General features: G+C 55.7%; 1 protein-coding gene across 3 annotated transcripts; it reads left to right on the forward strand.

The window, feature by feature from the left end:
* Positions 1-1,726: 1,726 nt before the first annotated feature.
* Ampd2 (adenosine monophosphate deaminase 2) lies at positions 1,727-14,016 on the forward strand. Of its 3 annotated transcripts, none has more exons than XM_087897638.1 (18): positions 1,727-2,121; positions 7,131-7,261; positions 7,499-7,629; positions 7,937-8,005; positions 8,096-8,207; positions 8,478-8,664; positions 8,927-9,068; positions 9,174-9,263; positions 9,474-9,603; positions 10,294-10,488; positions 10,571-10,702; positions 10,848-11,011; positions 11,294-11,420; positions 11,518-11,681; positions 11,979-12,099; positions 12,367-12,540; positions 12,737-12,847; positions 12,980-14,016. In XM_087897638.1, exons 1-18 carry the CDS (start codon positions 2,112-2,114, stop codon positions 13,184-13,186), a joined length of 2,397 nt encoding a protein of 798 aa, XP_087753764.1. In that variant the 5' UTR covers positions 1,727-2,111; the 3' UTR covers positions 13,187-14,016. The 3 variants fall into 3 exon arrangements, 2 of the variants coding, with proteins under 2 accessions (XP_087753764.1, XP_087753763.1); XM_087897637.1 differs by lacking the exon at positions 1,727-2,121 and adding an exon at positions 2,156-3,101; XR_015735331.1 differs by lacking the exons at positions 1,727-2,121; positions 11,979-12,099 and adding an exon at positions 2,154-3,101 and having other exon boundaries at positions 12,980-13,018.
* The last annotated feature ends 1,078 nt before the right edge of the window (positions 14,017-15,094 follow it).

A 15,094-nucleotide genomic window follows, 5' to 3' on the forward strand; every position in this document is an offset into this window, starting at 1 on the left:
TGTGTAACCCTGGTTGCCCTGGAACTCACTCTGTAGACCAGGCTGACCTTCAACCCAGTTTCCCCTGCCTCAGCCTCCTGAGTGCTGGGATTAAAGGTGTTGTACCACAACTACCCCGGCTCAGATAATCCTTTTTTAAAAGATCGGTTTTGTGCTTCCCATCCACCTGAAGAAATCTCTAGGAGCTACCATGAAATTTGTTGGGTCTGCCCATCTTCCTGAGTCCTGATTGAGAAAGATGCAGTTTTTCTTTTCTTTTTCTTTTAAGCATGTCTTCCCTTCTCCTCTTCCAGGCAGCTGCTGAGAGTCACAAGTTACATGCTCTGGGGCTTTTTCTTTAAATACTAATAAAATTATTTTTTGATCTGTAAAAAAAAAAACCCAACTTGTTAGAAGTGGATTACTGGGTCAAAACAGTAAAACTTGAGACCCTTGATTATATTTTTTGCTAAAAGGTTCTTAGATTATATGAGTGTGTCCCAGTTCAATACACTCATCTGTATTGGGATGCTTTTAGTGGCTCCTGTTTTGATATTTAAACATAACAAAGTAGGAACAAGGTATCTCTTGTTCTGTTTCAGACTTTGATTCTCTTTGAGCTGGATTTCCCCCACTGCTCTTCTAAGTTTAAGGGGCCACTGCAGGGGTTTTCTTGTTTGTGTTTTTGTCTTCTTGTAGTGCATTGCCTCCCACATGTAAGGCAGAGGGATGTTACCACTGAGCCCTCAACCCCTTCCCAGAGCAATAGTTTTCAAAGAGTGGACAGGAGACACCCTGGAGGTCAGCTCGGAAGTAGAGAATGGGGTTCAGGGCCCAGAGGTCAGGGTAGGGACAGGAAGGAAGAGTTGTGGGGGTGGCGAGACCTTTAGAACAGCTGGGTGTGGGGGGCGAAGGATTCCCCGAAGGGCAAGAATAGGGACTTTTAGTGAGAGGACTCTTCGTTACAGGTTTCCTTTAGGTAGGACTGACCCTTGGGCACAGGAATGCTGGTTTGAGAGGAGTTGAGAGGTCCTATTCAAACAGCCCAATTTCACTTAACCCACAAGGAGAGTCAATGAGTCGGCAATAAAGATCCCAGGCATTGGGTAGTAACTTAACAGGCCAGACACAGGTCTAAGCACTTATAATTAACTCATTTATCTTCACCAGCATCATATAGAGCAGATACTCATTTACAGAAATAGCACAGAGAAGTTCAGTGTCAAATCAGGAGTAGGTGGAGATGTCTGAATTTGAACCTAGATATTCTGGCTAGTCTAACCTCAACATAGAAACTAATGTGGGATGGGGAGCTAGCCTTGAAGGGCACACCCTGTTTACCAATGTTCAATAGAAGGAAACAGACTCAGGTGGGAATGCCGAGAATGCAAGGGCAGGGCTTCTGCTTAAAATGGATTCTGGGACCCTAATAATAGCTACCTGACTTTGTGCCAGGCATTGTGCAAAGGGGCTTTACATTCAATCCTCAGTAACTCCTTTGAATGAGATGCTGTCATTACCTCATCTCATCTTACTGATGAGGAAGCTGACGCACAAAAATCGCCCAAGACCAAAAGGCCAAGCCAGGCCAAGCGTGGCCGGGTGGCTGCCCACGTGGCGTTAGGGAAACAGGGAAAATGGTGGGGGCGTGGCTAGACGAGCGGAGGCGTGGCCGAGCGGGGCGTGGCCGCAGACTTGGCGGGGCCTGGGGCAGGCGAGGTTGGCGCGCGTCCGGGAGGGTTTAGGCGGGGTCGCACCTGTTGCGTGACTCCCCCGCAGCTCGGCCACGGGGTTCGGATCGCTAATTGATGCCCAGAAAGTAGTGAAAGAACGCTAGGCGAATTCCGGGTCCGGTTTTCTGCGGAGCACGTGGCCTGCTTCCTCTTGAGAGCGGGCTGGGGGGTCGCGACTCCTGGGTCTCCTGAGGTCATTCTGGCCGCTGAAGTCGGCGGAGTCCGCCTTCGGCCAGCTGGCCATTTTGAAAAACTGCCTTCCCGCCTCTCAGTGCGGGTGCAGGGGCCAGTGGCGCGACCTCGCCCCGGTGGGGCCCTCTCCCTTCACCCCAGCCGGGCTTTCCCGCTGGGCAGACTTTGGTAGGCAGCCTCCCTGGTACCACTCGGGACTCGGGCAGTATGGCCTCAGGTAAGCGTGGGGCGCGTGTGTTGGCGATACAGAGATCCCGGGACAGAGGTGCCTTGGTCCGGGTGACAAGAGCGAATGTGAGGGTCTTGGCACAGCCTGCAAGACCTAGGGGATGTGAGCAGAGCCTAGAAGGGTCTGGGAAGCAGAGCTTGAGTGTGCAGAAAGAGACAAGCAGGGGAGGCTGGGGTCTTTCCCACAGACCGAAGACAGGACCATGCCTCCTGCTCTTCCTGTCTTCCTAGGAGGCAGCGTCTGCCAGTCAGTGGAATTTTCCCAAGATAGGCCCCTCCCTCCCGGGCTCGAATTCTCTGTTCAGCCTCCTTCTCCCAGAGCTGAGCTGTCCCTAGAGCAGGGGTCAGATGGAGTAGAGAATGGGCTCTGCCCCAGAGGCGCTGGGTTTTCATGACTATGCTTGCCCTGTCCCTGGAGGAAATGGGTTTGGAGGTTGGAGAAGCTCAGGCTGTATTCTTGCTTATTATTTTTCGCTCTGGCTGGCCGGACCAGCCTAGCCTGGACTTTGGCTTCTTTGCCTTGAAGCTTTGGCAAGGGATGAGGGCTCGCGAGGTGGGGTGAGGGGTGGTGCAGAGCTGAGAGCTGGCGCTGCTCCATCTGTTTTCTTTGCACCCCCACCCCCACCCCAGTCCCAGTTACCATCAGTCACGTCACTCTAGGGACTGGAGTGGGAAGGGAGGGATAAGGGGCAGGATGGAGGCCCCACTCCCCGAGGTTGCCTAGACAACATCAGAAATCGTGGCCAGGGCCTCTTCCGCCTGCGGGGCGCTGCTTCCTGCATCAGTCACTCCCGCTGGGGGCGGGGCGGAGGAAGGGGTTGGATGTAAGAGAGCTTGGCCTCAGCCGGTGAGGTTCCTCCGCTGTCGCCTTGGCCCCAGCCATGGCATCCTATCCTGGCCCAGGCAAGTCCAAGTCCAAATATCCCTTTAAGAAGCGGGCCAGCCTGCAAGCTTCCGCTGCCGCTTCAGGTAAGTGTTCTTGGCTTCAGGCATGGGCTCCTCCAGGCCACCTGGTGCCTCAGAGAGGGGCCCCCTTCTGCAGCACCCTCTCTGCAGTGATGCCTCTCTAACCTCGGTTCCAGGGCTGACTAGCTGGTTTCGATGGCGGAGGGAGGGGGCCGGGAGCGGGTGCCTGAGGTTTCCATGTCAGGGATGCTGCCCTCCGTAACAAGGAGTGGGCGTGGATGTGGGTGCAGGAGAGGCGTATGTGCACACGTGTCTGCTTGTGCAGATGCTAAGACGGCGTGTGAAGTGTATGTGAATGGAGTGGGGAGGTGTGGGACTGCCTGCTTTGCGGACTGGCTACCGTGTTTGATGCCTGTGCCTAGACAAGACAGGCTCACGTTGTTAACTCTTTCCAAGACAGTAGATCTAGAACTCCCTCGTTGGTGAGAGTGGCGGGGTTTGACATCTGGGGTCATGCATTGCTGACACATACAGAGCTAAGGCTCAATTGCTACTATCCTTGCTGTGTGCTTGTTCCTGGTCTGTGTTGTGAGTCTCTTCAGGAGAGCGGGAGTCCTTGGGATGGCTAGTGGGCTGTGCACCTTGCACCCTTGGGTTTGGCTCCTATTTTGTGGGTATCTCTGCACCATTGGCAGCTGATTGTGTGGTGCCGACTGTCTATCCTGGTAAGAACTCAGCTACTAGAGTTTGTGCTTCCAGGGGTGAGGGTGTCTGCCTGCTCTCAAGTGTTCTGGCTAAAGAAAGACCTTTTGGTGATTGTTGTTAACCCCTCGTAGGTTAACAACACCTGGCGGCCTCCTCTAGCTTGTTCTTAGGCTGCGGAAGATGCCTGACTAGGGCTTTGTACTGTGCTGAGCTGTGTCTCAGGCTGTGTGCTCAGATCTGTGTCTTCCAAGTGTGTGCCCTGGGGCTGTGCTGGTTACTCTGTTGCTGAACCAGAGACCCTTAGGTGGTTAGACCCTGAGAGCATTTTGTCCCTGGGGTCAAGGCCTAGTGAGGCAGTCTTGATAATGGGGAGGGGTCTCCTAGTCAAGAGGAGAAACTAGGCACCAGAATCCTGGAGCTGATGGTGGTCCCCTCTTGGCTTTGGGCTGTATACATGATGTTGTGATGCCAACTTATGGCCCCGGGCCAGGGAGACAGGACCTGGCCTGAGGGAGTGTGGAGGCTGTTGCCAGTGTGTCACTAGTGAATCTAGTAGTGTTTTGTAGTCATGTGGCAGATTGGGAAGATGACTCTGGCTGCTGGAACCCTGCCTGCTCACCCAGCTCTGCTGCGTAGGCCCAGGGTTACCTGACAATAAAGGGTTTAAAATGAGGGCTTTCGACTTCGTTTCTGCAGCTCTGTGGTCTGCCTTCAGGGATGTAGAACTGGTTGCGGCTGGGTGTGGTGATGCACACCTGTAATTAGCTACTTGGGAAGCTGAGGCAGGAGGATCATGAGTTCCAGGTATGCTTGGACACTTAGTAAGATCCTGCCTAAAAGAAAAAGAGAAAGGGGTGAGGATCGGGCACACACAAGGCCTCAGTGTGGTCCCAGTAATGAAAAAGACAGAAAACAAAACCCCCAAATGTATTTAAGAGGATGGATAGGATCTGGATCTGGGTTCTTTTTGTTTGTTTTTTGAGACAGGGTTTCTGTGTATAGCCTTGGCTGTCCTGGAACTCATTCTGTAGACCAGACTAGCCTCAAACACAGAGATCCTTGTCTCTGCCTCCTGCGTGCCGGGTTTAAAGGTGTGCACCACCACTGCCTCCTAGGATCTGGGTTCTTGGTAATCAAAGACTTTGAAACCTGGGTTGGGTGGGTGGGTGTTGATCGTTGTCTATTCTGCACTCTTGCAAGGGAGAAATGGTATCACCTCATCACCCCTACAGAGCTCCTTTCTGTTCATTGCTCTTCCTAATTAGCAGCCCTGTCCCTGTACTGGGCTCGGAAGCCCTCTCACCCTCCTCGCTGAAGGGGCTCCATGTGGGAAGTGTTTGGAGCATCCCAGGAATTTCTGATTGCAGTCTCCTGGACTCAGGGCTTTACAGAACACTTGTAGGACATTCCCCTGTGAGTCCTGGGGCTGGGGCCAGGTAGGACAAGGCTACTTCTGACCTACTTAGAGCCTGTGTCCAGAGGTTAAGACAAGCAAATAAACAAAAGTAGAGTCCTGTGTGTCTTCCAAGTGCTGCTCCCATATTCCAAGGGAATTCTTCTTGAATAGGTTGTTCCTACCCTGACAGTGGGCTTGGGACTGGCCTGAAGGCCAAGAAGCCTCTGTAACTAGCTCCTGTCCAGATTCGACCTGTGGTCCAACTGCCAGCCAGCTTTTGCATGTAGCAAAGACCTTGTCTCTCCTGAAGAGTTCATAGTCAGGGCCCAAAAGACAGTGGTGGACAGAGGTAACTGCCCAGAGGCTCAGGGCCCAGGGGAGGATGGCTGGTCTCCGTTCTTGTCTCTCCTCCTACCCTTTGGCCAGCCAGCCTGTGTCTACTTTCTGTCCCCTAGGGCTGTAGTTTTAAGGAGACTTGGCCCATCCGTTTCAAACTCCTTGCTTGGCCATATCAGCCTGTCTTGTTTCTCCCTGTTGAGATCCCTGGATCGGGGTGGGCCTCACTGGCACTGAAGAGGTTAAGGTCCTGTTAGAATTAGAGTTCTCCTCTGGGTTTCTGAACTCCCTTGAACTCTCCCAGCCCCCTACTTGGGGCCATCCCAGGGTCTCCCCTGCTTATAACCGCACTTGGTACAGCCCATGCCAGCCCCTGAGCTGTCCTGGGGGACTGACTGCAGCTTCACAAGGCAAACAGGCAGGCAAGGGGCACAGGGCTGCTGACCAGAACACTCTTGAACTCCGCAGGTAGGGTGCCGGTAGGGACCAAGACAAGCCGGTAGCTGGGTCCTGATCTAGGTTAGGCTCCTTTCTCTTTCTTTGTCCAGCTTATGGACTGTACCTGGAGTACTAGGAAGTAGGTGCAGAGACCTTAAGGCATAATACCTAGACAGAGCCTCTGAATCCTTTTCTAAGACAGAGTGGAGGTGGGGAAGAGGGTTCTGGAACGGTGGCTGCATCTTCTCCAGCTGGCCCGGAGAACCGAGGGTCTGTGAACAGCTTCCTGCAGGAGGAGGCTAAGACTGTTGAAGGACCCATCTGGGTCCTTCCTGGTGGGCTGGGGTCTCAGGCAGCCCAGGAGACTAGCAGCTTCAGACCATCAGTGTTAGCTTTGTGGTGGGGCCCATGAAGAGTTGTTCTGCCCTGGTTGGAGTAGAAAGACCCCTGGCTTCCAACTTTTCCTTTCCCAGGGCCTTCCATGGAGCCTCCAGCCCAGATGCTAGGGCCTCCAAGTGGCATAGACTGTGGTCGCTCCCCTCAGGACAGCTAGCAGTGGGTGGGGCAGTCTAGGATCAGTCCTTGGCAGTCCTCGAGAGAAGGCAGGCCCCCCCGGGGGGGGGGGGAGAGGGCGCCTTAGCAACCAGGTCCTCTTCCTGCATAGTTGCTTCTCAGGTCAGAGCCGAGTGTCTGCTCTACTTGCCTGTGCCTTGCAGGTCTAGGAGAGGAGACAGCTGCTCTGTTCTTGTCAGTGAAGGACCTGTTAAGCCAGGGACGGATCTGATCCTGGGTTTGTGCCCTAGAAGCTGACTATCCTTAGTGTGGCCACTGGTCTTAAATGAGTGCCGTGTGTGTGTGTGTGTGTGTGTACATGTGTACCCCCTTCTGGGAAATAGTCACGTGCAGATAGATCCTCCTGGTCTAAGGGAGGGGGGCACCCCCACTTCAAGTTCTTATCGCAGAGTTGATTCATTTGCTCTATAGGCAGGCGCAGGACCTCATCCCTGAGCCTGGGGTGGTGACGGGCCTCTGTGTAGATGTGGATGAGTTCCTTTGGGAGCCCCACATGGCTGGCTCTTCTGTCTCAGTGGCTATATTGCCCAGTGTCTAGGCCCTGGCTTTTAATAGGTTCTGGCCCTAGGGTGGGAACGTATTCTTGGCTTCCTAGATAGGTCCTGCCCCTCCTCCCCTTGACCCTGGCATCACTGTCTCTACAGAGGCTCGGGGTGGTCTGGGGGCCTCTCCACTGCAGTCTGCCCGATCTCTGCCGGGCACTGCCCCCGGCCTCAAGCACTTCCCACTCGACCTTCGCACGTCTATGGATGGCAAATGCAAGGAGATCGCTGAGGTATCGCCTGGCACCCCCACCCCTTCTCACCTCCCACTACCTCTGTCGTTCCACCCTCTCCCTCAGTCTCCTCTCATCTTATTCTTGGCTGTCTCTGACCCTAAGCCTTGCCCAGGAACACTGTGCCTCCTGCCACACCCCTTGTCCAGACTCTGCGGGGGGGGGGGGGGGGAGGAAGGGGCAGAGGGCTTGAAAGCATGGCCACCTGACCTTTCTTCGTTCCCTCCTTGGTACCAGGAGCTGTTCAGCCGCTCCCTGGCTGAGAGTGAGCTCCGCAGCGCCCCTTATGAGTTCCCAGAGGCCAGCCCCATCGAGCAGCTGGAGGAGCGGAGGCAGCGGCTGGAGCGGCAGATCAGCCAGGATGTCAAGTGAGCCTGCTCTGGCCTCTCCCCTGTCCCTTTGTCCCTTTGAGGTCCACCGGGGAGGCGGTGCAGAGCATGTTCTCTGAGCCAGGCCATGCCGATTCCATCTTCTGGGAGGTTTAGGGTCTACGGGATAAACCTGCTTCTGGGACTGCTTTCTCGTCTCTGAAGTGGGCTGCGAGCAGCCCAGGGTCCACAGCCCTGCCCGTGAGTACCGCATGTGGCAGGGTGTGCACAGCAGCAGGCACAGGCTGGCACAGGCTGCTGCAGCCAATGCTCTTGCTTTACCAGACCCTTTTCCTCTCACCTCTAGGCTGGAGCCAGATATCCTGCTTCGGGCCAAGCAAGATTTCCTGAAGACAGACAGTGACTCGGACTTACAGTGAGGAAGGAAGGGGGCATGCGCAGGGCCTGTGGAGCTGGGGTCTGTACTGTGGCTGTCTCCAACCCTTTCTGTCTTCCTTTCCCATAGGCTCTACAAGGAGCAAGGAGAGGGACAGGGTGACAGGGGTCCTTGGGAGCGTGATGCGGTACTGGAACGGGAATTTCAGCGGGTCATCATCTCCGGCGAGGAGAAGTGCGGGGTGAGTGTGCAGTGAAGCCTTGGGTTCTAGAGAGGTCTGTCCTGGGGAGCTAGCAGGAGCTGGAGAGGGTATTTTTCTTCGGGTACCTGGAGTGTCAGAGGTGCCAGGCTCACTGATAAAACTGGGACTGGAGAGGGCTGGGTCGTCCTGGGTTAGAGGCCTTTGGAACTGGGGATTGGCGTATCAGGTTGGGGATGGCCAAAGGGTGAGTATTCTAAGCCTGAGTGTGGACAGAGACCAAAGAAAGTGACTTCCTGTCCTTGCCTTCAGGTGCCATTCACAGACCTGTTAGATGCAGCCAAAAGTGTGGTACGGGCACTCTTCATCCGGGAGAAGTACATGGCCCTGGCCCTGCAAAGCTTCTGCCCCACCACCCGCCGCTACCTGCAACAGCTGGCAGAGAAGCCCCTGGAGACGCGAACCTATGAGCAGAGCCCTGATACCCCTGTGTCTGCCGGTGGGAGCTCCCGTCCCTCCCCAGACCCCCAACTGCCCTGGGTACCTAGGCTTGGAGCCTAGGCACTTCTGCCCTGCCTGCATTTCCCCCCCACCCAGGCTCTTTCTGGCTTCTTGCCGTCCGGGAGGGTAGAGGTTGGGGCCCGTAGCTGCTCTTTTGGAGCCTTTGACATCCCTTTCTGGCTATGGACCCCCACAGACTGGGTAGCTGCAGGCTCTGAAGCTCCCTGGCCCTGACTCTTTCCTCGCTCTCCCCTTTGCAGATGCCCCAGTGCACCCCCCTGCCCTGGAGCAGCACCCATATGAGCACTGTGAACCAAGCACCATGCCTGGGGACCTGGGCTTGGGCCTGCGCATGGTGCGTGGTGTGGTGCATGTCTACACCCGCAGGGACCCCGATGAGAAGTAAGAGGGGTGGGGTGTGTGCTGGGGTGTACCGTAGGGAATTGGCTTGGGAGAGGGGCCAGGCGGCTTGCCTTGCTCTCCTCACCTGAGCTTCCTGCATGCTAGCTGTCCAGAGGTAGAGCTTCCGTACCCTGACCTACAGGAGTTTGTAGCTGACGTCAATGTGCTGATGGCCCTGATTATCAACGGCCCCATGTAAGTTTCCACCTGTCCCACCTCGTGGCCCAGACCTTCCAGCCCCAGCCTCGCCCTGCCCTGCCCTGCCCTGCCCCAGACAACTGTCACTTTGTCTCCTGCCACTCCCGAGTCTGCTGTCCTTATTCCGTAGGCTCCTGCCTCCTGCCTTCGCCCTTCCCAGGAACCTCCATCAGGAGCTGAGTCTTTCTCTTCTTCCTTCTTGCCCAGAAAGTCATTCTGCTACCGCCGGCTGCAGTACCTGAGCTCCAAATTCCAGATGCATGTTCTGCTCAACGAGATGAAGGAACTGGCTGCTCAGAAGAAAGTGCCCCACCGGGACTTCTACAATATCCGGAAGGTGGGTCCTCAGCTTATGGCTTCTGTGTCCTGATGCACCTCTCTCCTCCCAAGACAGGGATTTCCCCTCGTCCCCAACACTCAATATAGACAGTCCTCTTTTACCTCCTGTTTTGGCCATAGACATTTCTTTTAAAAAAATTACTACATTCCAATTATGTAATTTGTGTATGTATATGGGTGTGGGCATGTGGAGGCTGGGGAAAACTTCCCAGAAGTCCGCCCTGTGGGTCCTGGGGAGTGACTTAGGTTATCAGGTTTGGTGGCAGGTGCCTTCACCTGCTGAGCCGTCTCTCCCCAACTTTGCATTTGTTTGTGTGTGATCTGTGTGCATATATATGCATGTTTGCAAGTACATCTTTACAGTGTGTGTGTGTGTGCACGCGTGTGTGCGCGCGCACATGCGTGCATGTGCACATGCCTGTGCACACTTACCCATGTGGCAGGGAGGCCAAAGTTAACATTGACAAAGTTTCTCGCTTGAACCCAGAGTTTGTTGCTTTGACTAGTCTAGGTAGCCAGCTTATTTTGTGTCTCCCTTCCCTCTGCCTTCCTCATGTTAAGATTATATGTAGATTGCCGCATGCACCTGGCATTTATGTGGGTTCAGGGGATCACTGCTGTAGTCCTCGTGTGCTGAGGTGACAAAGCCCTAGCCGTTGGTAGACCCCACGGTCCCTCTCTGCTGCAGGTGGATACGCACATCCATGCCTCATCCTGCATGAACCAGAAGCATCTGCTGCGCTTCATCAAGCGGGCGATGAAGCGGCATCTGGAGGAGATCGTGCATGTTGAGCAGGGCCGTGAGCAGACCCTGCGGGAGGTCTTCGAGAGCATGAACCTCACGGCCTATGACCTCAGCGTGGACACACTGGATGTGCACGCGGTGTGTCCCAGGGGCTGGGGTGTTGGGTCGGCACTAGGGCCAGGGATCAGGGGTGTGACCCAGGCCTTCCCATCTCCTCCAGGACAGGAATACCTTTCACCGATTTGATAAATTCAATGCCAAATACAACCCTATCGGGGAGTCTGTCCTCCGTGAGATCTTCATCAAAACCGACAACAAGATTTCTGGGAAGTACTTCGCTCACATCATCAAGGTATGGGGCAGCTCTGCCCTGCCGAGCTAGAGCCCATGTGTAGGAGGGCTCCAGCGACAGGAGGAGGGAGGCAAGAGGCCTGAGGAACTCCTGGGGTGGGTGCTCGGGCAGGGAGGAACCTGCTGTGATTGCTTCTGGTGTCTAGGAGGTGATGGCAGACCTGGAGGAGAGCAAATACCAGAACGCAGAGCTCCGGCTGTCCATCTACGGGCGTTCGAGGGACGAGTGGGACAAGCTGGCACGCTGGGCAGTGGTGCACAAAGTGCACTCTCCCAATGTGCGCTGGCTGGTGCAGGTGCCCCGCCTCTTGTGAGTGTCCCTTAGAGTGGGCGGAAGCTCCAGGGCTGTACAGGTACAAAGGGCCAGGGCCTGCCTCCTGTTCTGCTGGGATGGCTAAGCCTTCAGGAGCCAGACTAGGCACTCTGAGGGCCAGGAAGGGCCTCCCAGACCAACCCACAGTCTGTCCAGCCTGGTCTCTCCAGATGTCCCACTTTCCCCACTGTGGTTCAGGCTGGTGCTTCTCATGACAGCTCTGCCTCTTGCTGTCCTGCTGCCGGCCCTGCATCTGCTTGTGTCCTGTCTTCCCCGCAGTGACGTCTACCGCACCAAGGGCCAGCTGGCCAACTTCCAGGAGATGCTGGAGAACATCTTTCTGCCACTGTTTGAGGCTACTGTGCACCCTGCCAGCCACCCCGAGCTGCACCTGTTTCTGGAGCACGTGAGCCGTGGCCTGGGGCAGGGCGAGGGCGGGCTAGCCGGGCGAGTGGGCGAGGGCCCAGCTGTGGCTCTAGGACTGACCCCCAGCTCTCTGCCAGGTGGATGGCTTTGACAGTGTGGATGATGAGTCCAAGCCAGAGAACCACGTCTTCAACCTGGAGAGTCCCCTCCCGGAAGCCTGGGTGGAGGAGGACAACCCACCCTACGCCTACTACCTGTATTACACCTTCGCTAACATGGCCGTGTTGAACCATCTGCGCAGGTGCTTGTCCTAAGGGTGCTGGCCCTCTGCTTGCCTCGCCTCTGAGTGCCCTGAGCTGAGGCCGCTCGCGCCCTGGCTCACACATGGCCCTGGTGGGCTCCTCCTGACTGGGCTCTTTCTGTGCCCTTAGGCTTCATTTGTTGTCCCCTCTAGTGGAGAGTCTGCCCCGTCCTCCATCCTAGGCCCCCCACAGTCACTAGCTAGAGGGCACATGTGCGCCGGTGGTGTGGGATCCGGGGTCAGGTGAGCTTAGGTGTGCCCGGGCTCTGGAACTGACTGTGTCTTCATGCCCCTCAGGCAGAGGGGTTTCCACACGTTTGTGCTGAGGCCGCACTGCGGGGAGGCTGGGCCCATCCACCACCTGGTGTCAGCCTTCATGCTGGCCGAGAACATCTCCCACGGGCTGCTTCTGCGCAAGGTCAGGGTCTACACCCCCAGCCTCCACATGCAGCTGTTTGCCTTCCTGATCCTCCTCCTCACCCAGCCATGAGATCAGATTCAGTCCTCCCAATATAATTAGCTCTTCCCACCCATCCCCTAGTGGAGGAGCCCAGCTTGGATCTACCACTCTTACGTGAGCCCTAACCTGGAGCCCCCCTTCCCCTGCGCCCCAGAACCAGTATGCCCTCCCAGCACTGAGGACCCCCCCCCCCCGACCACTCCTCCTTCCTTCCTACCTCCCCAGGCCCCCGTCCTGCAGTACCTGTATTACCTGGCTCAGATTGGCATCGCCATGTCCCCGCTCAGCAACAACAGCCTGTTTCTCAGCTACCACCGGAACCCTCTACCCGAGTACTTGTCCCGTGGCCTCATGGTTTCGCTGTCCACGGACGATCCCCTGCAGTTCCACTTCACCAAGGTCAGACCCAGGCCAGCAGGTGGCCTTGGGGCAGATGTGGGTCGGGTGGGTGTCTCAGAGATCCCGGGGGTTTTCTCTGGGTCTGTGCTGCCCCTTGCTGGTGGAGCATTGCAACTGTTACGGCATTGCTAGGCCCTTAAAGGAGGGAGAGGCTGCAGGGACCGCATCCCTCTCTTAAGAAACCCGTCCTGTGCAGGAACCCCTGATGGAGGAATACAGCATTGCCACTCAGGTGTGGAAGCTCAGCTCCTGCGACATGTGTGAACTGGCTCGGAACAGTGTACTCATGAGTGGCTTCTCCCACAAGGTATGATACGTACCCTGCCCGGGGCTGGGTATCACCTCTTTGTCTTGCTTTGTTTTGGGGTCCCGGAAGTGTCCCTGTGATGTTTGGATCTCCCTGCAGCTCTTTTCATTACCTACACCACACCCTCTGCAGGTAAAAAGCCACTGGCTGGGACCCAACTATACCAAGGAGGGCCCCGAGGGCAATGACATCCGCCGCACCAACGTGCCAGACATCCGCGTAGGCTACCGCCATGAGACCCTGTGCCAGGAGCTGGCGCTTATCACACAGGCCATCCAGAGTGAGACGCTGGAGACCATCCCAGAGGAAGTGGGCCTTGTCATGAGCCCGGGGCCTTAGTGACCTGCTCCATGCAGTGCTCGCCCATCTCAGCAACTTGATCGTGTCTGTGACCGGCCCCTCCCACCTGGTGTGGTCTCTGCATGTCTCTGCTCTCTGTTTCCGTCCTGCATGTCTTTGACCAGGTCTTGCCTCTGGGCCACCTCACTGAAAGCAAGTCCAGGAATCTGCTTCACTGCTGTTCTGGCTCAGGTGGTACCTGATGACTGAGATTTAGGGCTGGCCCTGCTAATGACCCGTCCCAGGATTGTCAGAGGTCTGGCTGTCCTATGGTGTCTTCAGTGTCCACAGGGGCTTGGGATAGTTGTGTGGGGTTGACCCCGTTAGCCTCTGGAGCCCTACCTCGGCAAATCCAGGCTTTGACTGGAGTTCACGTTGAGGTCCCTTCTTGTTTATGTGGCCATGGGGCAATCAGGAGGGGCTTATGATCCCTCTATTGTGGCACTGGCTGCTCGGTGTCTGTGCTAGGCAGAGTAGGCTTTGGCTTGCTCATGGCCCTGGAGGCCTGGCCTAAGGGGCTGGACCACTGCCCCTGCCAAGTCACTGCCTCCTCTGTTCCTCCCCACTCCACATGTCCCTCTGTTACCTGCTCCCTTGTGCCCCTGTGGGAGCGGGCAGCTGCCCTGATCTGTGTGTACAGTTGGAGGGTGCTGGGCCTGCCGTTAGCCCTGGGGGTGGTACCACCTTCGGGGGGTTTCCAGGTCTTTGGTCAGGCCCAGATCCCAGTTAGCCTCCTGTGTTATGTTCTAGACCAAGGCCTTTGCTATGAAGAACAGTGTTTCATATGACCCATTTTCCTAGTGCATGAGAAATAAAGATTATTTAAGTAACGAGGCATGTGAAGGTCTGTGTTGGGAGGGAAAGGGTGGTAAGTGGCAAGGCACTCTGGATGGAATGCAGCCTGGGCAGCTGTCTAAACAAAGGCTGGTGGCCGTCCTGCCAACTGTGTGTGTGTGTGTGTGTGTGTGTGTGTGTGTGTGTATTGGCACAGCTCTGACATGCAACACGTTGAGGCACACGGCATGGATGAAGTGGATTAGTGCGTTTGCACACAGACCAAGGTATCAGTAGGAGAGAGGAGATGACCACTGAGCTCTTACCCAGTTTGTCCCTTCTGAAGGTAGCTCCAGGACCATGGTGTATTCGTGTGACACCACCTTGGAAAGATGGCATGCTTCCACATTGTACCTCCGGTGCAGCCTCGTAGGGACAGCATGGCAGGTGGGAACATATGCCCCTACATGTCTGCCTGAGGCTTGTGGTTTCAAAACTGCGGGACCTTCTCGGTAACCTGTTTAAAACACTCTTGCCAGGTCTCTCCCTTGAGGAATCTGACAAAAGGTGGCAGGTATGGTGACAGACAACTGTCAGATTGTATCGCAAGGAGCGGGAGCTGCTTGTGTTTGAACCCATCTCTAGCAGTTCACTTTGCACCCCAAGTTTGTGGTACGGTTTGCAGAGCATCTCTTTGCCTCTAAGGTGATAGAGTCCGTTGCGTGTAAAGAAGGGAAGTAGAAAGCCGGGCCATGGTGGTGCACACCTTTAATCCTAGCACTGGAGAGGCAGAGGCAGGTGGATCTCTGTGAGTTCGAGGCCAACATGGTCTACAGAGCTAGTTCCAGGACAGGCTCCAAAGCTACAGAGAAACCCTGTCTTGAAAAACCAAAATGATAAATAAATAAATAATAAAAAGGAAGTAGAACCGGCCCTGAACAGCGCAGGGTATTTCCTGCATAGGCAGCAGACGCTTGCCACAGCTGCTGCTGGCTGAGGGTCTCAGGACTTCCTGCCTCAGAATTGTAAGCCTTTGTGATGGAGGGCCTGGCTGGGAGCCCATGGAGATTGGTTGGCAGCAGCCCCCACTCCGTAACCCCTGACTCTGAGCAGGTAGGAGGGCCCATCTGTATC

The sequence above is a fragment of the Myodes glareolus genome, chromosome 17 (genome assembly GCF_982192425.1).
Source record: "Myodes glareolus chromosome 17, mMyoGla1.1, whole genome shotgun sequence".
Taxonomy (NCBI): Eukaryota; Metazoa; Chordata; class Mammalia; order Rodentia; family Cricetidae; genus Myodes; species Myodes glareolus.

What these genes read in the sequence shown, in the direction of transcription:
- Ampd2 (XM_087897637.1), top strand. Translation starts at nt 3,014, where the DNA reads ATGGCATCCTATCCTGGCCCAGGCAAGTCCAAGTCCAAATATCCCTTT. An exon ending in CGCAGGGACCCCGATGAGAA is followed by an intron (nt 9,069 to 9,173) that starts GTAAGAGGGGTG and finishes CCTGCATGCTAG; the next exon opens with CTGTCCAGAGGTAGAGCTTC. An exon ending in GTGCAGGTGCCCCGCCTCTT is followed by an intron (nt 11,012 to 11,293) that starts GTGAGTGTCCCT and finishes TCTTCCCCGCAG; the next exon opens with TGACGTCTACCGCACCAAGG.